Source organism: Bombyx mandarina, chromosome 06, assembly GCF_030267445.1.
Source record: "Bombyx mandarina strain Sakado chromosome 06, ASM3026744v2".
Classification (NCBI taxonomy): Eukaryota; Metazoa; Arthropoda; class Insecta; order Lepidoptera; family Bombycidae; genus Bombyx; species Bombyx mandarina.
This window is the reverse complement of record NC_143213.1, coordinates 8,986,679-9,014,316: the sequence shown is the minus strand read 5'-3', so window position 1 is coordinate 9,014,316 and position 27,638 is coordinate 8,986,679. Positions and strand designations below refer to the sequence as shown.

General features: G+C 35.0%; 1 protein-coding gene and 2 non-coding genes across 3 annotated transcripts in view; all 3 read left to right on the top strand.

The window, feature by feature from the left end:
• Nucleotides 1-27,638, top strand: part of LOC114241341 (lachesin) — a 120,425-nt gene that overhangs the window by 26,909 nt on the left and 65,878 nt on the right. Inside the window, exon 2 of the mRNA XM_028172149.2 lies at nt 27,345-27,427. Coding sequence (XP_028027950.2) covers nt 27,364-27,427 — 64 coding nt within the window. The 5' untranslated portion in view covers nt 27,345-27,363. The remainder of the gene's footprint in view (nt 1-27,344; nt 27,428-27,638) is intronic.
• On the top strand, nt 16,536-16,699 carry LOC114241434 (U1 spliceosomal RNA). The gene has a single exon (XR_003624590.2). It is a non-coding gene; the product is annotated as a U1 spliceosomal RNA (small nuclear RNA).
• On the top strand, nt 22,017-22,123 carry LOC149502822 (U6 spliceosomal RNA). The gene has a single exon (XR_016323277.1). It is a non-coding gene; the product is annotated as a U6 spliceosomal RNA (small nuclear RNA).

Genomic DNA, 27,638 nt, shown 5'->3' with positions numbered 1-27,638 from the left:
TTAATTGATCACTTGTGAAAGAAACTTTTCGTCTGTAACAAACAACACAACGTCCGGCCTCATTACTTGGTTACAGTATCAGAAATTTCGTATTCATTTATTTAATTACGGACTGGCAAATGATAGCAGATGAAATGGTGCATGTCTTGTGGTAATCGTCACTAATGGAAATTGTATAGCCAAGGCACCGCCTACCGACAAGTTCTCTTTAACTTCTCTGCTGAAGAATAATCTTATTTTTAATTCAGGTTTGATTTCGGGATTCTTATGAAATTGTTCTCCGTAAGAGATTTGTATCAAATGTCCTTTTTGTATTCGGAAACTGAACACTAAATTCCCGATTCGGAAACTAATAACTCGTTTCCTTCTTGAAATCTTATCGGAGCGTCCTCTCACTAGAATGTTTTTCTTTTAAATACCTACTCTAAAACCGATCACCAAATTCCTGATTCGGAAACAAACAAGACTTTCAATTGTGCCACACCCAAGCTAATACATCGTCTTCTCGCATTAAAACTATACAATCTCAAAACTTACTAATTTTACAGGAGAGTGTTTTAAAGGTTTAACATGTGGTATTTTAAATATTAATCATCTTTGCAACATTTATTTATTATTTTTTACTAATTACATTATGTCTTTATTCTTAATCTGTCATTATGTCATTACTGTCTTTTAAGTGTTAATTTTGTTAATAGTCGTCAAAACATAGGTAAACTAAAAAAACCTAAAACTAAATAAACTACGCTCTTTTGACAGCATTTATGAGAAAATTTACTGGTGATAATACCAAATGATTCCGCATACTAACTCAATTTCGAATATTTTTGGAAATTGTGCACTTTTAATGCGAATAGACGTCATGTCAAAGCAAAATTCCCGAACTATAGGTAGCCGTGAAGAAAAACATATGTGACATAAAAACAGTGGCTGTCAGAAGCGAAAACGAACAAAAACGTCGTATGAATGTAACGATGAAGCGACCAACAACGGAGGAAAGTGGAATAACGTTCCGTTCTCGTCACCTGTCGAGACGTGAATTGCATCGTCCACAAAGTTACTTCAACACGCGAACAAATCTATTTTGATTCAACTCGGTTCTAATAATAGTTTAGTTCTAAATACAAATGTGTTCATTCGTATTTTTCACTTTCACAATTATTATTTTTATTTATAACGTTCTGTTACATTTTACTTTCAAGTGCTGTTTTATAACCATCAAGGCAATAAATGAGTCAGAATTACATGCTGTACTAGCAATAAGTAGCTTGATTATAACCCCGCTCATAACGTCTACTTCAGAGAAATACGTAACTATTATTATAGTTATATAAGTATATGGAAATTTATATTGATTCTCCTCGATTCTAGTTAGAGCTTACTTCAAAACACATAATATGTATTCGTATGTTTCACCTTCTTAATACGCCTTTATTAGCTTTATACGTATGTTAGTATGTAACGGAATCTATAAGCACGATTTTGACCCCCTTCAAAACGTCGGATTAACTCGAAATTTGGCATACTTATTAACGACCGATGACAATTCAATATTTTAAACAGGTTGATCCGTTATCCTTACTAGGATAATCAGGATTAGCGATTTTTTGTTTTCCTGAGACCCGGAGTGTCTGCGTCAAGACCAAGAAGGGTAACTACCAGGCGCGTCGATCACCTATTTCTCGGATAAGTTACCGACTGATTCATATGACAATTTTTTAAAAACTTAGAAATAAAATTTAAAAACAAAATTCAACCTTTACTCATCAATAACATCACGATAAGACCAATACAAGTGGAGCACCAATAAAGAATGTTTTAGGGGTTTAAATAGCTCCTTAACATTCTATAATTCAAAAATATCTTCGCTTTCTACCTAAGATGGGGGGAGGGGGGAATTTAGCGTTATGCCAAAGAAATCTAACTACGAAGTTTACAAAAACTATTTTGGTAAACTAGGTTAATAGTGCAAAAAGCCGGTACGGTAAAGAAAAAAATCCAATACCAATTGATTAATTGATAGCAAAAGGATGTTATTAGATTGTACCAACACGTTTAAACGTAACGGTTGTAGCTGCTGAGATAGCTAAACATTCGTCATAATCACGTGACGTGACCTGTGCAGTGTACACACGGTCGGGGCAGACGTCGCGCCGCATACGTGACCGCCACAATAAATGGACAGCTAACGGATCATTTTTGGCTCTTTTAAATAATATTAGTAATAATTTCCTAGTACTCACCTACTTTTTGATGCGTAAACTACGAAAAAATCTATATTGTAGAACAGTGATATGTTCATAAAATATTACTGTATTTTTGAAGTCGTCGTGGCCTAAAGGATAAGACGTCCGGTGCATTTGTATGTAGCGATGCACCGCTGTTCGAATCCCGCTGGTAGGTACGAAATGTTCAATGAAATATGTACATCTACCAGAGCGCCTCCAAAGGAGACCTAACACTTAAGACTAGCTGCTTCGCGAATGAATCTACTACCGGATCGAAATCGCGACCCGCTGAGAAGATCCGCCGAGAAACTCAGCGGGCTGATGTTTAGTTTATTTTGCCCGTTAAGCTCTTTCCCGAGCTCGACGAGTACGGTACTACTAGGCTACTCCTAGTGTTAGAGCTAAAGGCGTCGAATGCCGGGGTTGTTGGTACTGATGGATCCGTAAGAACGTATCTAGGGCGTCACCTGCGTGAGAAGGATCCAGGGAGTAGTCAGCGGCGGCAACGATAAGGCAATCATCATGACGCATAGCCTTATCGAAATAGCGTTCCGACGCTGACTTCGTGTGTTTCCGGATTGACCGTAGGCCCAGGTCATCGTGTAGGTCCAGGTAGGTAGATACCTTTACCCTGCCTATTTCTGCCGTGAAACAGGAATGCGTTTCGGTTTGAAGGGCGAGGCAGTAGTTGTACTGTTAAAAAAGTGAGACCTTAGAACTCATGTTTTAATGCGGGTAGCGGCATTTACGTTGTAGATACGGCCACCAGACAACCCTGAAAAATTGGCTATGGTTGCCAAGGTAGAAGGGAAAATACTCGCTATCCGGCTGCCAAACTGTTGGTGAGAGCATCTGCGCTCACTGGACTCTCTGTTACGACCGCCCTGAGAGAAATAAAAAACTGAACGAAATGGAAGCTGATGGTACAGAGCCGCGAAGGCCTTTCAGGGACACGACCCTCAGCAATGAAGTATTATTCAGCAATGAATTTACTGCTGGTAGGACCTCTTGTGAGTCCGCGGGGGTAGGTACCACCGCCCTGCCTACTTCTGCCGTGAAGCAGTAATGCGTTTCGGTTTGAACGGTGGGGCAGCCGTTGTAACTATACTTGAGACCTTAGAACTTATATCTCAAGATGGATGGCGCATTTACGTTGTAGATGTCTATGGGCTTCAGTAACCACTTTACACCAGGTGGGCTGTGAGCTCGTCCATCCATCTAAGCAATATTAAAAAAAGCGCCTGAGAAGTAGAAGAAAATGATTTTACATTCCGCACACTAACTTTAGAAAAACATCATCGAAATATTGATATATCGCACACGTGCAAAAAAAAGTCCTTCGAATATAAGTACAATAATATTTACTTACTTCATAGTCACACAATTAAATTCTTATTGTATTTAAAGTCACATGTTGGTGTAATAAAAACAGAGATCTTAATATGTATGTGCTTAGTAGTTTGCACAAATTCAAATGTAAAAAGGTCACGTTTTAATGATTGATGGATAATAATAATAAATCGCTATTTTCATTTAGTTGGTAAATAAACATTTTTTTTTGTTCATCATTAAAAACTTCTAAATCCAAAAAATCATTACAAAAAGTCGAAAATTTTAGATTTTACGTAATCGTTTCTTTGTTCCTATAATTTGTATCGACATATTATTAAATATTGTTTTTTTTTATATAATATAAGGACTATTCATTAAACATTTCGAATTCCATTGCGGATAAGCATATGTCAACTTGTTGCTAAACAAGTTCATTCAACTTTGTACACGTGTGTCCAAAGTCATCCAGTGGGCACATTAGCGGCACTGACAGTTCATTTATCTTATTTGCTGCTCGGCTAATTAAGCCGTCCCCGAAGAGATGTCCCTGTTTTGTCCTTGATTAGTTCACTTTCTAAAAATCTTAAATATTTTGGCAAACAAATAAGGAATTTATTGATCATTCCTATACTTAGGGTAAACTATAATTAATATAATCTACCAATAAATATTTACATAACAGGTAAATATTATATAAAATATCAAACAAGTTACTAAGAAAAACACCTGCTTAAAATAGGCGTATTGAAATTAGTCCCTCAATTGAATACAACTTTCTCTCTATACCTACACTGAGCAACAACTTCAATTCAATTAATTAACTCAATAATTTACATATTAATGCTGTCATTTATTATATTTTGTAATGCAACAAGATATTTGCTGAGATCTTGTATTTGACGTTCATTGTAATTGATTGAGCTTAATGTTTACAAATTTTGTAAATACAGAATTAGCATAACTTGATATTTAGGTTCGCGGAAGATTCCGTTGTCCAAATGTGTCCTTATCTCAATATTTGTCTGCATATATTACAACACGAAAATATGTTTTTATTCGATAATTTACATGACGGACACGATTTCATAAGTTGATTTATATTAAACGCGGCTTTAAATCATTGAGTATGCATTCAAAAGAACTTTCGAGATTTTTGATAAAAATATCAAAGATTCATTCACGACATGTTAAGCATGCTTGACGTCACAATATAAAATGTAAAGAATCTGTTACTAAAAACGAACGAAATATTGGTGTCGTTTCTTAAAAGTATTACTCAAAACAATCAAATGCTCCCAGAAATGAATTGCTACAAATCATTTTTCATCTGATTGCGTAAGGAAATAGCCTGTAAATAAGTATTATTGAGTAAAAGAATGGAGTTTTAAATTCATTTCAGGTTCCTTCGTGGAAATTCTCAAACTTCCTAAGTAATCTCAATCCATGTCGAAACTTTGTAATAAAGTAACTTGTAACAGCGCCTACCAGACGAAAATAAATTCTTGTAAACGATACAAGTAGGTAATAGTGGTATTTCAACTTTTTATGATTCTTTAAAACGTTTTCTTAATATTTCTTTGAAGAAAAAAAATTAAATGTCTATTTATATTTGGTAAATCTCCGCTTATAAAAAAAAGCTTTGGTACCTTTGATATTTCAAAAAAACTACTCTCAAATATTTGACGACTTGTTCGCACTTCACACAGGCATTTGAAATTGAATACGACGCACAGTGGGTCGATACTGTGATTTTAGTGACTTAGGGACCAACTTTGTTTTTTTATATTTTTTTTTATGTAGATAGATAGAGCTCGTTAATCTCAATAATAATTGTTTTGGGCAAAAATTACAAAAACTTTATAGTTTGGTCAGAAAAATGTGTTTTGTGATTTTTTTGTATGGAGCGGGTCACATTAAATTAAATTCCTGCTAAGTACCGCGAGGTCCCGCTTTGAAACTTTATTTTCCTTATACCTTGCCTAGTCTACTATCATTTGATGCTATGAAAATGTGCATAAAGTTGCAACTCTGCCAAATAAAAGGATCGAAAAAAATTAATAAATACATAGAATAAAAACCTTTTTTTTTTTTCGTAAGTGCTTTTAAGTTAAATTTGATATGGATTAGTAACTAAAAGCACGTAATGATACCCATAATTACATAATACCTAACAAAAATACATTTAGTAGGTCTCTAATTAAGCAATCTCTCTAATTATTAGGATAGTTAACATTATTTAATGAGGATAATTATTTAAGCAGCCATTACTGGGTAGTAGAAAATATAGTAAACATTTGTTTGTCACTGGAAGTATAAAGTGACTATGCTTATTATATACTAACTAGTGTTCGTTTATTCGTACTACTACTCACATCTCGTGATTGTCGTTGTGATCTTGCTGTTTCCGTTATAATTGATAATTTTGTTAACAATTTAGAATTAAGATTTTAAGAGAGCAACTACAGTCGCTGTCTGATAATAAAAAACTCTTTCAATTCCTACAAAATCAAATAAACGTGACCGAAGAGAAAAATGTTGAGCTCTAAAAATTCTGTACGCAATTTTGTTCAAATATAAGTGCAATATGGAAACGAAGTAGTCGCATGTTAGCACAGTTTATAAGAAAAAAATGTGATTGGTTAGAATGTGCAATAAACTGGCCCGAAGGAATGATACCTGAAGCTATCAACACTGCACATGAAAGGCTCGAGATTTCTAATACTGAAGATGTTGAAAATGTACCACCCTCAAATGTACTACAGAAGCCTCGACATCTATTTTTGCACCTCGAAAACCTTTTGAAGAATTGGGATCCAGGCAAAAACGAAGACGCATTGAACAAATTTACCAATCGCTTTCGTTATCCCCGGATGAAATGAAAGCTACTAGAATTGCTAGTTTGAGAAACACTAGAAATGAAGATGTAGGAGAAATAATGAACCACTTGTCAAATCACCCCGAAGATCTAGAAAAAGTTAAGGAGTATTTAATTACAAGTAAAGTGAAAAGTAGTACATATTCTCCCGATGAGGCAATATTAGTTTCACTTAAATTAAGTGGCAGTATATAAACCTAAGAGAAGCAGCAAGTGAAAATAGGTCTGATTTATACCCTTCTTAATATAAAATTAAGCAAGAAAAGACCAAATGTTATCCAGGGAAAGACGAGGTAATTATTACTGAAGAAGGAGCTGCTATTAAAATGCAAGCATTACTAAACTTGGCGCTATATAGGCTTTTAGATGTGATTACTTCGGATTTGAACTCTGCAAGAGAGCTACTGCTTATAAGCAAATAGGCTTTGATAGAGCCCTAGGTCAAAGTAATTATAAACAAAAAACTGAAACAGAGTTTGATGATTTATCTATTTTCATGGTCAGTCTAGTTCCTATAAGGCTTCAGAAATTTGATAGAACAATTGTTTGGGAAAACGACCTACCCTCATCAACTTTTTATTGCCGTCAAATAATGTTTAAATTTACAAAAGAAACGCAGTCAACAGTGACAATTATAAAAGCTAGCATAACAGAAGAAATAGAAAGACTTCAGCCATCAAAAATCAAACAAGTTGAAGTTAAGCATCAATTGCACATGATGATGATAGACGGCAAAATAACCTCATATTTGTCAGAAACATTTTCTGCTGTCTGTGATATTTGCAAAGCAAAACCGTCAGAGTTTTTTGGAGTGACTTGCTTATCAAAGAGAAAATAATGAAGAAATATTCCAGTATGGAATGCCATCTTTACATACCTGGATAAGATGCATGGAGTGCTTACTTCATATCGGTAAATATAATTTTATTACTTCACAATTTTTTCATCGTATGTAGTTTCCTGTGAGATAATTTTTTAAATGACACTTTTTTTGTTTACGTCTTATCGTTTGGACTTCAAGAAATGGAGTTGCAAGGGGCGATGACAAAGAAAAAATAACAACCAGAAAAAGTGCTATACAGCAAGCGTTTAAAAAGGAATGCGGTTTACTTATAGATGTTGTCAAGCAAGGAGTAAGAACAACCAATGATGGCAATACTGCCAGAAGATTTTTCAGGGATGCAGAAGAAACAGCCCGCATAAAGGAATACGTAAAGATTTAATAGAGAGGTTTCACGTGATTCTTCACTCTGTTGCATCTGGAGAGCGCGTTTCCAATTTTTCCGAATTTTTTAGATATACTGCAGTATTGTATGTTAATTTATATCCCTGGTATTATATTGTATACCTTCCAGTATTCATAAATTGTTGGCACATGGCAGTGATATACAATAATGAAGAACTTTGGTGCCATTCGTATAGGTAAACTCTCGGAAGAGGCAGCGGAAGCTCCCAATAAAGATTTTCGGAAATATACAGAGAGTTGTTATTCAAGAATGAGAAGTAGGACGTCGACTAATGAGGATATTTTACAAAATCTTCTTTCGTCTTCTGACCCAAAGATCGAAAGGTGAAACAAAATATATAATATTTAGAGAGATTGCTTCATTAGAGACCTACTAAATGTATTGTTGTTAGGTATTATGTAATTATGGGTATCATTACGTGCTTTTAGTTACTAATCCATATCAAATTTAACTTAAAAGCACTTACGAAAAAAAATATAAAGGTTTTTATTCTATGTATTTATTAATTTTTTTCGATCCATTTATTTGGCAGAGTTGCAACTTTATGCACATGTTCATAGCATCAAATGATAGTAGACTAGACAAGGTATAAGGAAAATAAAGTTTCAAAGCGGGACCTCGCGGTACTTAGCAGGAATTTAATTTAATGTGACCCGCTCCATACAAAAAAATCACAAAACACATTTTTCTGACCAAACTATAAAGTTTTTGTAATTTTTGCCCAAAACAATTATTATTGAGATTAACGAGCTCTATCTATCTACATAATTTTTTTTATAAAAAAACAAAGTTGGTCCCTAAGTCACTAAAATCATAGAATCGACCCACTGTGCGACGCTTTGACACAATACCCGTAAAATGCAAGCTGTTCCAGTGTGTAATAACAGAGCACATGCAAGCAAAATTGTGGCACATTCACAGCTATGCCACATTCATAACCATACTATTCAATGATGCGAGTACAGATAGTTTTATGTTTCGATGCATGTGACTCACGGTCCGATTCGAATGATTTCGAATATTCTAGCTATTCAATGGGGGAACGCTGCCAGTATCTTCGGAACCATGCCTAAAGGGACTCCTTTTAATAATATATTTTAGTTATTGAATTATTATTATTATTTTCATATGTTTCCCCTTTCTCAGTTCAGTCTGTCGACAGAGCCGGTGGAACTGTATATACGGGCTTTTGGCCAAGTAATATACATTAGTTATGAGTTAATAATTATGCTAGTTTTTATTGCGTGTAGTAAGTTTGGTTTTCTTCAAGCTGCATGAACTTTCTCACTATTCTGCATGTATTTAGGATATTATTATTATTATTTTTCAGAAAGGTAATCTTTTCTTAGCACTTTGGCTAGTCTGAACCACATCCACGGGCCTAAACCAAGTGAACGCAGCGTGTAGTAAGGAAAATTATTATTTATGTTGACGGTATGTTATTATGAGGGGCAATTTCGTTTTCGTCTATCTGCAAGAATTTCCTGACTATTCTACATGTATTCAAGATTGCGGCTTTTTGGAGAGTTATGTAGAGAGTTTCTTTGAGGTCTAATAGTTTTAGGCTTTGGAGAAGATGGTTGAGAATGACGCCTGTTGTGGAGAGAACTATGGGTACTATGTATACTTTTTCCTGTCGCCAAATTCTGCTCACTTCATCTTTGAGTTCTGCGTACTTGCTTATTTTTTCAGTTATTGTTTTTTGTATGTTGTGTGTGTTAGGAACAGCAATGTCAATAAGGTAAGTGATTTTGTTAACTTTGTCCTGTACAGTTATGTCTGGTCTATTATAATGAATTGTCTTATCAGTGAGAATGGCGCGGTCGTAATAGAGTTTGTGTGTAGTATTTTCTAGAATGGTTTGTGGATTATATTTGTAATATGGAGTGTTTGTGTCTTGTATGAGTGCATATTTGAGTGCAAGTTTTTGATGAATAATATTTGCTACCTGATTGTGTCTGTGTGTATAGTCTGTTTGTGTGAGGGTAGTGCATGCTCCTGTTATGTGTTGAATGGTTTCTGATTGTGTATGACATTTGCGACACCTATCGTTTGTTATTGTAGGATCTTTCATTATGTATTTTCTGTAATTTTTTGTGTTAATAATTTGGTCCTGTATTGCTATCATAAACCCTTCAGTTTCTGGAAATAAACTACCGACTTTAAGCCATTTATTAGATGCAAGTGTGTTTATATGTGACTGTTCTAGGTCATGAGGATGTCGACCATGAAGCACTTTCTTTTTCCATTCTTTAATTTTTTGTTCTTGCGGGCTATTACTGTTGGTGTTCAGTGTATCTGTTTGATCATTTAGGTTTAGTGGAGTGTAGTTGTTGTCGTTTAGAACTATTGCATTATGTATTTTACTAGATTGTGATTTTGTGTGAAAAAATGATTTTAGCCTAATGATTTGTTTTTGCCACAAGTGCTGGATATCTACAAGGCCTCTCCCTCCATTTTGTCGTTTAATTGTTAGCCGTTCTATGGCAGATTTAGGGTGTAACTTTTTGTGTTTTGTTAGTGTGGTGCGTGTAGTTCGTTCTAACTGTTCTGTATCCGTTTTGGTCCATTTTATAATTCCGAATGAATAGGTTAATATGGGAATGGCGTAAGTATTTAAAGCCTTTACAAGGTGTTTACTAGATAGTTGGGATTTACAAATGGCGTTTAGTCTTTTTTTGTACTCTGCAGTTAATGTGTTTTTGATTCTAACATGGTCTAGTCCTTTTAGTTGTGTATAACCTAGATATTTATATAAGTCAGTCGCTTCCATTATATATTATTATTATTATTATTATGGGTTATGGATATTTTTTTTTTCTCTCTTTTAATGCTGATAAATGTGAACTTAGCACGGGCTTACGCCAACTGAGTTGTTATGTACTGTAGTAGGGGTTTGAGTAGTGGATTTAAGGAATCGTCGCACTATGGAACAGGTGTCGATTATTACAGATTTTTGTAAAGCGATGTATGAATATTTATTACATTACTAGCCGTACTCGCCCGCTTCGCTGGACATTTAAAAATTAGCATTATTATTTATTGTAATTGTTATTAGGGAGTTCAACACTCATATAAATATTAGCCTATCCATTAAGTACATGTATTTTCTACATGGATACCAAGTTTCAAGTCAATCGGATGCATGGTTCAATAGTTATAACGGAACATTCGTAAAAACCACTATAGATTTATATGTTATTATAGATGTGAAGGTCTGGATATGTTTCAATGAATTTCGTGCAGAGTGCTGAGCGATATCCTGTAAGATTAGTTTCGCAATTTGTAACAGTGTAATAGCAGCGAAGTAGTTGTTTGTTTACTTCATCCGTCTACTTCATTCGCTGACTGTTTCTGCCAGCAATGGTGGTTGCAGGTATATTATATTATTGTAATCTTTTAAGGTTTTTAGTTTTAAGTTAATTGTTAGAGTGAATTGTCTCATATATAGTTATAAGTTTCTAGACAAATTTATCTTTAAATAAGTTAGTCATAACATTGATTCGAAGATATATTCAAGTGTCATTGATTTTTCGATGGACCTTTTTTTTTTATTGCTTAGATGGGCGGACGAGCCCACAGCCCATGTTAAGTGGTTACTGGAGCCCATAGACATCCACTACGTAAATGCGCCACCCACCTTGAGAATAAGTTCTAAGACCTCAAGTATAGTTACAACGGCTGCCCCACCCTTCAAACCGAAACGCATTACTGCTTCACGGCAGAAAATGGGCAGAGTGGTGGTACCCACCCGCGCGGACTCACAAGAGGTCCTACCACCAGTAATTATGCAAACTATAATTTTGCGGGTTTTTCATTTTTATTACACGATGTTATTCCTTCACCGTGGAAGTCAATCGTGAACATTTGTTGAGTACGTCTGATGCCCACCGAACGGTGAATAAGTTCAGTTGCTCATGGACATATATAATGCCAGGGTCACGCAGAGAAGTCGCTTTTGAATAAGAACATGTTTTAGAACCGAAGTAACATCGAGAAAATTTATTGAGTTACAATGAAGGGTACGATAAAGTACGTTGATTAAAAGAGATAACAACCTCATTTTTAGAACACTTCACAAAGAGTATGTAGTACAAATCATAGCTAGGACCAGTCTTTCCGTGGCTATAAGAGACACCATCATCGGTAATTATCATGTTCGTCTACTACTACTTCTAATCGAAATTTTTCGTTAATTTTATTATAAAACTAGCTGACCCGGCAGACTTCGTAGTGCCTCAATCGATAACTAAAAGATCTAAACTTTTGTATAAAATAAACTTTAAACAAACAAAAGGAATCCGTCCGACGGGGCCACATCAAAGGGAAAACAAAATTGTTATTTCTATTTAATTCCGAGCATTTTCTTGATTATCTACCTTTTAAACCTTCTCTGGACTTCATCTAAAAATTCAAGACCAAAATTAGCCAAATCGGTCCAGCCGTTCTCGAGTTTTAGCGAGACTAACGAACAGCAATTCATTTATATATATATAGATAGATGTTGAACGAAAACATGTAGTAATGTAGAAAAAGAGACTCAGAATTCATATCTCAAAGTGAGTGCCGGCATTTATGTTGTCTACGGTGACCTCTTTAAAGCAAACGGGCCGTGAGCTCGGAATACATGTTATTAAATAAAAAAGAGAAAGAAATGATTATTGCAGAAGAAAATAATTTTATTTCGAATTGTACAAGATAATGCTTTCCTAATAGCTTCTACAGGAAGACTGTGAATGATCGATAATTTAAACAAAGTTTACCCAGAGCCCACAAATAAGAAGTTCTTTACTTAGTACATAAAGTAGACCTTACAAGATAACATACCAAGTCTATTGTAGCCATTATCAAAGAACTTCAAGCACAACTTAGAGCTAGGAGTAGATTAGAGTTCGCAACTTTCACTCAACGTGACTTTACTCGGTTATTATGACAATGACTTTATTGCACTTTGTATGTTCATGTGCGAAACCTCAGTTTGATTGATTCGTGCTTGTTTTAGAATTAATAAAGGTGACGTTAATTATGTTTATTTGATTAAATGGAAATACAGCGTCAAGTGTTTTTCACGAAATGATATTATGAAATTTTTTTTATTGCTCTTGTGGGCACACGAGCTTACGGCCCACCTGATGGTGAGTGGTTACCGTCGCCCATGGACTTCAGCAATGCCAGGGACAGAGCCAACCCGCTGCCTACCGCAGCCAAGCCGCTGCCTACCGCTTAATTAAATGATCATATCATTTAATCAATTACATACTTACTTATCATTAAAAGTGAGATTATTTAGCGTGAAAAATAATATTCTCTGTAACAAATATTAACTACCTATGCGCATATTTATGACCTTGAAACAGATCAGCTTGATGATCGACTAGTTAGTAACAATGACTATTATTAATACCACGGGATCCAGCCACGACTATCGATCAATATGAATCTTATTTTGTAAAAAATAAATGCAATAGTTTTCCCCCTTACTTTCGGCATCTGGCTGGCGTTACCGCTTTGCTATACATATAAATCTTTTTTTTATTGCCCTTGTAGGCAGACGAGCATACGGCCCACCTGATGGTGAGTGGTTACCGTCGCCCATGATCGCGCTCGGGAAACACCGTGGAGGGGAGCTCATTCCATAGCCGGATGGTACGTGGCAAAAAAGACCTCTGGAAACGCACTGTGGATGACCGCAGTGGCTCCAGGTAGTATGGATGAACTCTACTCCGGTGGCGGGCGGTGCGATGGTAAAAACGAGATGCCGGTATCATCTCGAACAATTCCTCAGAGCATCTACATACACATATCAATTAGTAATGTATTTAGTATGTATTAACATCGACTTATTCAGTTATGAAACGAAGTGTGTGTCTAACTTGCGCTAACAAAAATTCTTTGAACTGTTCGTGCCCAATAAAGTTAGCGCTGAGCTTACGAACCTGATACCATTGTACTTAGCGCTTTTTACTTACAATCCGATAGTCAGCAATTTAACAGGGCTTGTGATATATCTGGTAGGTTGGTGACAATGGTAACCACTTTTGATTAGAAGATTACTTTTTACTGGTAGTAGGACCTCTTGTGAGTCCGCACGGGTAGGTACCACCGCCCCGCCTATTTCTGCCGTGAAGCAGTAATGCGTTTCGGTTTGAACGGTGGGGCAGCCGTTGTGACTATACTGAGACCTTAGAACTATATCTCAAGGTGTGTTGCGCATTTACGTTGTAGATGTCTATGGGCTCCAGTAACCACTTAACACCAGGTGGGCTGTGAGCTCGTCCACACATCTAAGCAATAAAAAAATAAAAAAAGAAGAAGGGGTAATGCTTCGCCTGCATTCGATCTTTAAACTACAGGCATACATATTTAAGACGCTGACATTAAAATTTCATTTTTGTAATTATAGTAGTAGAAACTAAAAATACCTTTATTTGCGTTGATTGAAATGATCGTAATTTTTGTAAGATTCGTTAAAGGGAAATTTTATAAAATCTGAAAAAAAACATGTTAAATGCACATTCATTTACTAATTATGAAAATAAGTTTATGTTAAGTAGAGTCAAGAAAAAGAAAATTAATTCTCCGCTACGATCTTTTTCTAAAATGGAAGTGTCCTTTTAAACTAAACGTGAACTCGCTATTTCATCCGCATTTAATTTAAAATTCAAAAATAATGGAAATCCGCACATTTTTTCTTTCTTTAAAATAACATGTAAAGGTTTAATGGTGTGTAGCCGTAATGAAAAATATATCTTAATAAAAAGAATCCCCTTTTGGGTTTGTGAATATTTTTATGTAAATACTCATTAAATATGTATATTGTACAAATGAACGAATGCCAATGAAAATAACGTCTGTCCTCAAGAGGAACTCACCGGCCGCCATCAACTTTAATAATATAGTTCTAAAATAATTCCGGATTCTTTCGATGCCGAGGGTGAAAGCTGAACTAAAATAAAATAGATTTTTTGCAAAACGGACACAACTCGAATTTATGGAAGTCATAAATTATAACAAGTATGAAACCAAAAATGTGACAAAACCGGTCTACCTATGTTAATTAATGTGTGTTTTTTTGGTTTCCTTAGCTTATTAGATGCTCTGAGTTTGGAGATTTATGAATTTGACATCGGTATGACGCGGTCTTGTATCGTATGTCTTAAAACAACAGAACACTGTGTACACAACGAATTGTACAATTTTTATTTTTATTAAATATAGAGTGTACGGTTCCGAGTGCTAATATTTATTTTGAATTAATTAATAATTTAATAAAATCATCAATTAAACAAAAAAAGAGTACTATTTAGATATTTTGCTTTGTTTATTTGGTAGTCTATTAATTTAACAATTGATGTGATGTAAATGATCATATAACACTAACGGATAACTTTCGCTAATTCGACATGGTTTGAATTAATTCTATATGGTACACCCTGTATTGTTGCCCCTATAAGGGTAGATATCCTGACCCTTGATGCCACGAACTAATCACGTATTCCTGTTTGATGTTTTTGCCTCTTTTTCGATATTTCCATTTTTTTCTTTTCAAGGTTAGATAATTCAAGCTGTGATGTCCGTGGGCTACATTAATGTAGTCTCATGTAGGTTAACCTGTAAATATCAGATAGACCACTAGTTCTTCTGTCTACATTATTAAATTAATAGAACCATTAACCAACTTATGCATCAATACTTCGCAAGAAACCGGCAACATTTTCTTTTCATTGCACAGACAATATTAGTTTACCCTTTCTTTCAGCCAAGAACATGACTGTGTTGTTTTTATTTTCACCACCACTTGGTCAAACAAAAGATGTAAAAAATGCACGTATGTAAGTAAAAAACATAAAAGCAATACTAGAATAAGTTTGCCCTCTTTTTGTAGTTTGTTACTAATCCGTTTCCATGTTTGTTGCCATATTTTTTTAATTCTATAAATCACGCTCTAAGTTGAATAAAATGTATCAAAAAAATTACGTTTTTGTTGTGAGAGTATAATTTTCCCTCTTTTTTGTGTGTGTTTTTTTCTTTTCACTACACAAATTTAGCTATTCCGTTATTCGAGTTAGCTATGAATTCTTCCATAATAGAAATGCACTTATGACTAACAACTGCACTTATTTTTAAAGTACAATATTAAAAATGTTAAATTCTGCACAAGTTTTGCTTCAGTCATTAAACAAACATAAAAATTTGCTAATCGTGATCATAGCTCACGAAAAACTATAAAATAGCTTGGGTAATATGAACTGAATAGTTTTTATCTGTTTTCGAAGCTAAGTGCAATAGTCATGTGGTGGACTGACCATGAGTAATGACACTGTCAGGTCGTCAGCCGGAATGTGAACACCGGGCTGCGTGGCACATTGACCTTAGATCAAGCCACACGTGCTAACCTTCTTGGATCATTCTGCAATTTATATCACTCACATATCACTGCTGAAAGGATTGCAAAAAATATTTTATTTAATCAAAACTATTTTTACCGTTTACTTTCTTAACAAATTTTCATTTTATTTATTTAATGGAAGCTCGCTGCTAGTGATCTCCAAGAAATTGTTCTTCATGAATAGATCAGATTCGGCTTTATAAGATGATCTTTGAAATCTGTTTTGTGTCCAATATGTTATGTATAAAGTTGGAAGAATAATAAAATTTCGTTTTTGGAACCAAGTTCCTTATGGGACGATGCGGTACCCCACCCTAACCGGGAAAAAGCGTCCGTAACGTAAGATTATTTCTATTTAGTTTGTTATTAACAGATGTCACTGCACGTAAATTCAACAATTCCTGAATCGCGGTGACGAGATGTTACACAGCTGATAGACCATCCCGTATTTCTCTTGCTAAATCATACTTACCTGGCGTAGAGGAATCCGTGATCATGCAGGCGGTTCCCTCGGGCGAGGCTGCTCCATTGCACTGCGGGGTGGTTGACCCTTGCGATTATCCCTAATGCGGATAACTCGGACGCGTAATTTTTGTTATTTATATTATATATTTATTATATTATTTATAGTCTTAGCATAATGGCTATACAGTGTCTAATGTATAGTCTACGTGATGACGGTTATTATTATTATTCATAAAAACAGCTGTTTCTTTGTATATTATTATTATATATATTTTTATAAACCATTGTGAATAAAATAAAGTTGATAACTTTGTAGTTTTTATTTTTATCAATAAAAAAATCATAATAAAAAATGTATACCCGAATAATTATTTTCTTTATACCTCGAATAGAGCTTATAATATTTATTTATTTATAATAAGGAACTTCGTTCCTATCCGGTGTCCCACGACACCACACATCTTTTTTTTTCTACCTTTGCTGATAGCCTTGAGAGGCTATATCAGCGTTACCCTAGCGGTCAGCTTCGGGGCTCAAACCAGGAGGTGTTGCTAACATTGGCCCTAACAAGAGTAGTGCTTCGCAAAATCTACCACCGGCTCGGAAATGCAACCAAATGAGAAGAGCCGGCGAGAAGAAACTCAGTGGGCTGTGTCTGTGGGTTTATACTCGCTGTGTTTGTGGGTTTATACTCGCCGAGCCCTTCGTCGCAAGCGACGGGTTCGACGAAGACGGTGACCGGTAAAAATTTCGTCAAGCACGAAAACCATAAAGTATCGATCCGATTTTGAAGATAAAATGTTCAACGCGAGATTATATCGTAAAAGTGCGAAAGTGCGATTTTCGCTTCATTAGGCGCGGGTCGCGGCTTCATTAGGTATTCTAAACCTTTACATAGTAGCCGTAACTTTAATGATAATTTGACCTTGTGCTTTCGAACTTGAATAACACTAAACATTTTGTTTGATAACTTGCCAACTGAATAAACGCGTCATCTTCAGTTAAATAACCTTTAAAAAGCACAGAAACTGGGTACTTGACTAGTCTATACGTTGCCTATACGCGTCTATTTGCTAATTTGCTTCCATTTGACTCCATACACAGGAGGGCCGTTCGGATTGTCGATAATCCCATTCTCACGGCTCGTTTGGAACCTCTGGGTCTGCGGAGGGATTTCGGTTCCCTCTGTATTTTGTACCGTATGTTCCATGAGGAGTGCTCTGAGGAATTGTTCGAGATGATACCGGCATCTCGTTTTTACCATCGCACCGCCCGCCACCGGAGTAGAGAGCATCCATACTACCTGGAGCCACTGCGGTCATTTACAGTGCGTTTCCAGAGATCTTTTTTGCCACGTACCATACGTATGGTCTCCCATTACGCGCTATCAAAAAAATATTTCAAACATTGCTTCCGTTCAGCTTTCTTGCAATTCAGAATTGCGACTATAATATATCATGAAATACCATTATGGATTGAAAACTTGTTTTAAATGAAAACAATTCGCTGCTGCTTCTAACCAACAAAGTTCCAAATTACAAGAACTGCGCCATCGTCCACTCCGTATCCGTTTCGTGTTCGAACGATTTATTTAACAATTTATGGCTGCTTGAGAATCTGAGTCGAACCGGATTTATTAAGGTAAGCTCCACAAGAATTTATTACGTTGTTATATTCGAAACAAAGAGTGAAAAAATGTAATGGACCAGTTAAAGCACTACTAGTATGACACTTTTTATCATTCTCATAAATTTCAACAAAAAATATCACTCTATGTGATTCGATTCATTTACTTAATCTTAGCTTAGAACTGATTTATATAAAAGCTAATATTCATTTTTGTGTTTATTCCTTTGACCACTATACGTTCCTAAAACATTAATCAGATGTAATGAAACTTGTTACAATTATCGTTGGCACTCCAGGGTATGTTTCTGTTATAATGTATTAATCATCGCAGAATAGTTGGCGTGCGACTAGCATTACAAAATTGGTATTTTTCATACAATCAGCGATAATCCCAGCAGAACGTGACTGAATTTCACAATCGTCCAATGAAATGTGTTGACGGCTTCAAACTCACAGTTTCCTTCTGTAGTCGAAAAATATCCCAGACTAGGCCAGTGGTACGTTAATATTCTGATCGCTCCCTAAAGTCTTCCGATATCAGATATAGATATGCAATTATGTGACCTCGTCATCTATCTGTGGTTGGAGTTTTCTCATTATTTTTAGATAGCTCCTTGACTTGTCCCCTTGGCATTACTGAAGTTTATGATTATAAGCGACTACTGATCATTAGTTGGGCTATAAACTAATCTGCCTAAAATGGCATTAAAAAATTACGACTCTCGCCCTTATCACCATCTTCGGAGAGGAGCTGCTATGAGCCAACACAGTTTGGTATAACCGTCATACCTATTCTTAAAACAATCATATTCCTTTTTTAAGATTAGTTTAGTGATAACAATAAAATGGGAACTAGCAATTCATTTCTCAAAATACCATACCCAATATACAATATCAAATATGAGGGTTTTAAGATCCTTAAAACTGAGATTAGTTAGTGATTAAATTTGCTATTCAAGAAGGAATATGGCCAATCTGTTAACTTGTATATAGGAACTACTATCTAGAATTATCTGATTCTCCATCTCAAACTTTATGGACACTGCTGAAAATCCACATTCAACGATTACAAAAAAAACTTGGATAACGTGTCCAAAGTTTAGAAGCACAGTTTTGAAACTGAAGTTTTAATTACAAGTCAGCCCTCACATAGCGCTAGTTTCGAAGGTACAATCTACCCACTAATTGGGGATTCGTTTTGTTTCTCATAATTGCGCATTCATTTCGGTTTTACCTTGCTTGTTTTGTTTTATTTTTTGATACTTCAAACATGTGGAAGATTTAGTTATTATAACAAATTTTATAAAATTTACGGCGTAGCTTTACAAGACATTGAACTTTTTTTTTTAATAGTCAGTCTGGCTTTTAAATAAGAGGCTAATTAGCCTCCTTCATCCGTCCACAGTAGGTAAATTGTGTCCAAAAATTAATAATAAACGACCTATTTAGTATTTAAAGAATTAAAGTCACAAAAGTAGACAAAATTATTTTTAAAATAATAATACGAAGTAGATAAAAGTAGTGGAACCCTAAAATCATTCAAGATGTTATATTTTATGAAGTTCTTTACATAAAAATACGATGCTGCACAATGCTGATAAGACAACTGTAACCTTTACCATAGTTTTTATAAAGAATATAAAAGAGACAATTATCATGGTAAACACATGAAAATTAAAAGTATTCTATTAAGGTATATTAACCCGCCATAAATTTTAAAAAAGCTGTGGCTAACACTCACATTATACTCTTTGAATAAAATATTTAGGTTCATAGATGCTAACCCAACAGATCTACCCACATTCAGTCTTCAACAGAAACTGATTATCAACAATAATAGAAACGTACACATAAAATCCGAATAGTGATACACGATAATCGCGTCTGCGGATCAGGGATAGATAATTTACATTGATCCGGGAGCTGGTAGTGTGCCATCAATACTGATAGGGCTGCAATTAGTTGTCCCGACCTCGTCCGCACCGATATTTATTTCTTAACCCATGTTTCCTGATTGCCGTACACATCAAATAAAACTACCCTCCATTTTACCGTAGAGAGCTAATTGATTGACTGCTTGAATTTTCCGATATATTTATTTTATTTTATTCCTACTATAGATGTACTATTTCACGGACTATCTGCCGTTAATTGGTCACCGGGGTCCACAGACATCATCCAATTCAATTAATAGTACCTTTTAAAAACTTTTTTTGCTTTTGTCTACATTTTATATAATTTTTTTACAGCATTTTATAATATATTTCGTGAATAAGCGATTAAAAGAAATTTCATTTAAAAAAACAAAGTATTATGAATTATCTATATATTAATACGTGAAGCAAAAACTTTGTGTCCCTTTTTACGAAAATTGCGCGGACGGAGGAGTATGAAAATTTGCACACTTATAGAGAAAATAGAGAAGAAGTGCACAACGCTAATATTTTTTTAAAATAATGCATAAAAGATACATTAAATCAATAAAGAAAACAATACACACACTACATACCATGTATTTGACGCACACACGCATGCATACTATTTATTGTCAAACTTTTGTTCTTGACGTCTGTTGTCAAATTGAGAATAGAATATATTTTTATATTTTTTTATATCATTTTATAGTGTTGTCTTGGCGAAATTTGTGATTATAGAAGTATAAAATACAATCATAATAGTGTACAAACTTACAATTCCAATTAATTATAGTCGAATTTCGACTACTGCGGGACCTCTAGTATTCTTAGTTATGCAAACCTAGAGTTGCAAATACAGCCAAAATCTCTATGAAAATCGATCTTTCATAAAATCAGTCACACGGGCAATAATTCGAAGGTGGAACTACCATTTTTCTTCGCCCCCTATATTATTTCTCTCGTGAACTCACCGACGAACGTTGGTTAAAGTTCTAACGCCATGTCAGCGCGCTAGTAATTGAATCCTGCGGGTCCTCCGCCCCTTGACCGCCTCCCCACTCGGCTGTTGCTTATGAAACCTTCTTGTAATTTATAAGATTTTTTATAATTTATTATTTAAGAAGACAATTGTTTTTTTTTTTTTTAATACGGATTATAATTGCATGCTCGATACCAGATGTTATTAAGAACATCATTGACCATTAATACATGACTAGGATTTTCATACGTGCGATGCTTAGTGTCTATCTCCAACTCTGAATCAAACCCGGACTCAATGTTACAGTGTGAGGAGGTCAACTATAATTAGGGTTTTTATATCATTTAAAACTTGAATTAAACTCACTTAACACTATAAAAAAACTTACCTCTTTTATTGAAATCAATCACATCAATAATTCTTATTATCACACAATTGGTATTAGTCGTCAATAAATATTATGATTCTTAAAACATAATGTAATAATAGCCAGTTTCGTGTTTTAATCGTTTTCAGTAAAAACTAAATATATAGATATATCTACCTATTTGTGATGCTACTGAACATTTGTTCCCGTATATATTACATACGGGACGATATAAGTACACCCAGAGCTCAAACACCGAATATCTTTAACAAAGGTACTGAACTTGCATCGGGAATCGAACTCGGGCACCTTGTTACAGTAGTCAAGATTAACACTGATGAATCATGACAATCGCAAAAGCGCGGCAAGTTGGTCGGTTCAAACAAAAAAAAAAGACTACATAATCTATGCTAATATCGTATTTACAACAACTTTTTAACTGTAGTACTCTAGACGTTTCTCTTACGTTTCGTGTTTTTTAATTTTTTTATTACTTATGTGGGTGGACGAGCTCACAGCCCACCTGGTGTTAAGTGGTTACTGGAGCCTATAGATATCTACGACGTAAATGCGCCACCCATCTTGAGGTGTACTTGCTTCGGCAGTACATATACTAAAATTGGAACGATACAGAGAAGATTAGCATGGCCCCTGCGCAAGGATGACACGCAAAATCGTGAAGCGTTCGACATTTTTCGAGAGGGCTGGTGGTCGTGGCGCCGACGACCGCCAGTCCGGCGTCCCGAGGGGGAGGGTGATGGGAGAGATGTGCTCCGCACTAAACGCTTCACTTCCCCCCTTTGCCTTGTCATGAGTTCTGTCTCATGCGAGGTTTGGACGTTGGTTGTTGAGCGACAGGAGGTTTTAGTCAGTTCGACTCTGACATACCCCGCCCAGTATCCCCAGAAAAGGGCGGAAGTCCGGCGATTTCCTCCTGACCAAAAAAAAAAAAACCCATCTTGAGGTATAAGTTCTAAGGTCTCAGTATAGTTACAACGGCTGTCCCGCCCTTCAAGCCGAAACGCATTACTGCTTCACAACATAAATAGACAGGGTCGTGGTACCTACGCTTGCGGACTCACAAGAGGTACCTACCACCAGTAATTACGCATATAATAATTTTGCGGGTTTCATTTTTATTACACGATGTTATTCCTTCACCGTGGAAGTCAATCGTGAACATTTGTTGAGTACGTAATTCACTAGAAAAATTGCAATTAGAAAACATGTGCAGAATTTTGTTTTTATGAGCACAGGATATTATGATCAATAATAATTGTTGAATAGGATGCAAAGCGACACTAATACGCAAATCCCACCGCCCTTGTCGCTTTTAGCTGACCATGAGCTATAAAATTTTATAGCGTTGTAAAATATGGATTGCTGACGTATAGATATATTTAATAAATTAATTAAACATTATGATAATACGATGTACATTAATACGGCAATGACTAATAAAACGGTCGTCGCCATAAGCAAGGTCATATGTGACTATTAGAAGTGAACGGTCACTAAACTCGTCGCTAGAATTCAACAATACTCGTAAAACTATTTATATCTACTAGTTTTCGTGAAATTATCAAAATCGGTTTTAATTATTACTGGTGGTAGGACCTCTTGTGAGTCCGCACGGGTAGGTACCACCGCCCCGCCTATTTCTGCCGTGACGCAGTAATGCGTTTCGGTTTGAAGGGTGGGGCAGCCGTTGTGACTATACTGAGACCTTAGAACTATATCTCAAGGTGTGTGGCGCATTTACGTTGTAGATGTCTATGGGCTCCAGTAAGCACTTAACACCAGGTGGGCTGTGAGCTCGTCCACACATCTAAGCAATAAATAAAAAAAAATCGGACCATAATCATTGACACATTAAGATTTACATTCATTTTGTACATTATGATTTCTCTATTATTATTTTTTATTGTGATTTTGAAGAAGATAACTGATTATTCGTTTTTATTTTATTTAAATCACTGTATCTGACCAGTGAGCCACTAAATAAAAAAAAAGAATACTATAGTCAGTTGAAAGATAGATAATACTTCACTGTGTTATCCTGGCATGTTTAAATATAGATTGTGTTGTGTAGATTCAAAAATATAGTTTTTGTACAAAAATATAGTGAAGGATAAATGTAGACGCTTTCACTCTATCCCCGCACCCGTTTTAAGAGCTTCTCAAAATCAGGCTCTACAAGGACTCGAAAAAATTGTACAAATATTATTTTTAAGTAATTAAACTTCACTTGGGCAACTCCCGAAATTTTTCTATCTTACTAATATTCGTATCACATATAATAATAGTAAATATTTTAGATGCTATAAAATATTATACAATGAATAGTAAATCTATTATCGACAGTAACTAGTGGCTTGACTGTTTTTTGTAATAAACTTCTCTTTTAAAACAAATTAACTGTACTTAGTTGATGCAACATCTCATGTTTTGCTACTAAAAATAGAATCTAGTACCCATAACCAGTCCACGTAATCAAGTAGTTAATGCGATTACACTCTCGGGGCCCATAAATGGCATTTCTTGGCATAAAATTAAATATCCACGATAAACTAAATATGAAAGTACATTTTCCAACATAATATTATGAGTCTTAAGTAAAATAGTAGTTGGACAGATAAGCAATTAGTGTTAATACATAATAAATAAAGGCTATAAAATTCGATTATAAAGTTTTTTTAGATGTGATAAAAGTTTTTTTTTTTATTGCTTAGATGGGTGGACGAGCTCACAGCCTACCTGGTGTTAAGTGGTTAATGGAGCCCATAGACATCTATAATGTAAATGCGCCACCCACCTTGAGATGTAAGTTTTTCTTTTTCTGTTGCACGAATTGTTCCGTTATAAATTAAATTTTATTATAATACAAAAACTGTAGATAAACTTCTAAGCCAAAAATAGTAGATACACTTCTATGTACTTACTACACAGTATGTATAATATTTCATTTCACATTTAAAGTATGCATTTTTAAAGGTTAAACGCAAAAGTATCGTTTGTTGAAAAACATTTAAATACATTTTTACTAATTTTTACTAATTTTCTTTGCTCTATGTTCTGTTTTCTATACGATGGCATTCACGTGATCTCGCCTACACATCTGAGCTGATAAAAAACAATTTTTTTTTCAGATACGTAAGATTATTTAGTTTTTGTATAGCCTAGGACAAATAAATTAACTCACCACCCACATTGAGAAAGATAATATCGTAGGCCACATCGTATTTCACGAAAGCGTCCATAACACAATGTTCGCCTCTCATAACGCTGTTTGCATATTCAAAATTTATGAGCATATAGACGTGTAACGTATATCAGAGAAATAAAACATAAAACGCATCCTTTATTTCATATAATAAAAAATATTTAAATCTTATACCTTTAAACAAGCAATTCTTGTATATTAATATATATGTATATAATCTGACTCTCGGAAACGGCTCCAACGATTTTCATAAAATTTAGTATACAGGGGATTTTGGGGGTGATAAATCGATCTAGCTACGATTTATTTTCAGAAAATGTTGTTTTATTCATGTTTTCAATAATCAACTCTTCCCGACATCTATTGGCGAATAATAATACTAATTTTCTTAATTGAGGGCAACTAACCGCTTTAAAGATACAACAAGATGGCGTTATCAAAAAAAAAACCGAGGAAAGCTCGGTCATCGTCTAGTTAGTCTATATACGTGAAACAATTTGTAAATTGAAATAACAATTTAACACATCGAAAAATTTCAACAAGGGCTTAGTTTTTTGCGGATTTATCTTTATACGTGAAGCAAAAACTTAGTACCCCTTTTTACGAAAATTGCGCGGACGGAGGAATATGAAATTTCCGACACTTGTGGATTATATAGAGAACGTTAATATTTTTTAATTATGCATAAAATATACATTAAATCACTAAATAAAAACATTACACACACTACCATGTATTTGATACACACACGCATGCATACTATTTGTTTATTGTCAAACTTTTCTTATTGATTATAATCTGTGGTCAAATTAAGAATAGATTAAATATTGTTTGTCTTTATTAATATTTACCTAAAGCGTATGTAGTCTTGACGAAATCTGTGAATGTAGAAGTATAATAGTCTTTGATAGAATTATAATAGTGTACAAATTTATAATTTCAATTAATTATAGTCGAATTTCGACAATCGGGGACCACTAGTTATATAATAATACTTAACCGCTTAAACAAAGGTATGCATGTCAAAACATAATAACTGAGATTCGATTTCTATCTATTATTTCTATGACTGAAGCATGTAGTGACGTCATTCACACATTCGGAAGCATGCCCCTGGCGAACGGGAGAGTCGTGCGAGACGGGTCTAAAGACAAATACTGACTATCGGCAAAATCATATTATAGCCTCGATATAATATCAGATGTTTGTTTATTCGGATACATACCTACTACTGATCTTGATACGTAATGTAATATTTCGCGTGAATTGTATTTCGAGATAAGAGAATTATTTTGGTGACAGTGTCGTATGTTCACTGTTGGTAGGACCTCTCGTGAGTCCGCACGGTTAGGTACCACCACCCTGCCTATTTCTGCCGTGAAGCAGTAATGCGTTTCGGTTTGAAGTTTGGGGGCAGCCGTTGTAACTATACTGAGACCTTAGAACTTATATCTCGAGGTGGATGGCGGCATTTAGTGGAGGTGGAGTCTATGGGCTCCAGTAACCACATAAAACCAGGTGGGCTGTGAGCTCATCCACCCATCTCAGAAATAAAAAATAAAAATGTTCGTTTTGTAGTTTAAAATGTCCTAAACCGCGATATTCTATGTGATATTTTTTTTTGTTTCCCTCTTCGTGCATCGTTGTTCCGATTCACCCAGAAAAACATAATTATATTATAATACATTTGCGTGTCATTTCAAAGAATCCAACAAATAGCCCAAGCTTTTTTTTAAATACATTTGCAGTTTTGTTACTCAAACAATAACTTATTAAGCAAAACCTTTCTTGATAATCCTCAATAATAAGATGTCTTCAACAAAGAAAATCATAACGTAGAATCCTCAAGGGCTAAACAGTGACATCACTCGTTTAAAAGTAGGTACAAATAAATTTTCAACCCATCCGTTTCAATAAAACTCAAATTATTATCAGACTTGAGATCAAGCCTCATTTCCTTTGAGGGAAAGTCTTTGTTGATCCTTTTCTTGTTATTTTCAACGAACAGATATTATTGCAGTTGATGGTTCCGAAGATTTGCGGGAAAATTATAATGAAGCTTTCCTTTGGATAAGATATTTTGGGTTACATTTTATTGTCCGTTACATTTTTCGGGAAGCATTAAGTTATAAAAAAAAAAACGAGTCCATTGTATTTACGAAACGTTTTGTGTTCATTCAAGTGTAAACAATTAGAAAATTCTTCTGCATTACGATTTAAATTTGGAATACCTTACCTTTAACGCGCTTAATTTTTATTTACTCAAAGAAACTTTGGTCCTTTACTCATATTTTAGTTCCCATGATATCACCACATTAGAAATGGAAATTACTGCGGTAGAAACATCGACGGTCTCGACAATTCGTGCGAGACTTAGCCACTAGACAAATTTAAATTGGTCAAATTTTGCTCGATGTTTCAAGGACTTGCCGTGGAAATAATAATAACAATTTTTCGGTAGACAGCGGCTTGCCTCTGCCCCTGGCATTGCTGAAGTCCATGGGCGACGGTAACCAATGACCATTAAGTGGGCCGTATGATCGTCTGCCAACAAGAGCAATAAAACAATTAAAAAAAAAGACCTCTGTATGTCTATCGTTGTGGTCCGTAGATTCGTTTACGTATTCGGTAACAGTAAAAACTGTAATGTAACAGTAATGTTCGGCTTATTAACAACCGTTTCAATTGTTCCAGACATTACATCGAGGGACACATGTTTTCAACGTCGACGAAGGCGGCCTGGTGGCTGGCTACATTTTTTAGTGTATTAGTGACAGGTATTTTCTTATTAAATATTATTATTTTATTCAAAATATTTTAACGTGAGACATCATCATCATGATGATGATCATCACATTAACGGCCGTCTGGTGTAGTGGTAAGTGCCTTGGTCACTACACAAGGGGGTCGCGGGTTCGAATCCCGTCAAGGGAAGATATTTGTGTGATAAATATAAATGTCTTTTCCAGGGTTATGGATGTATATTAA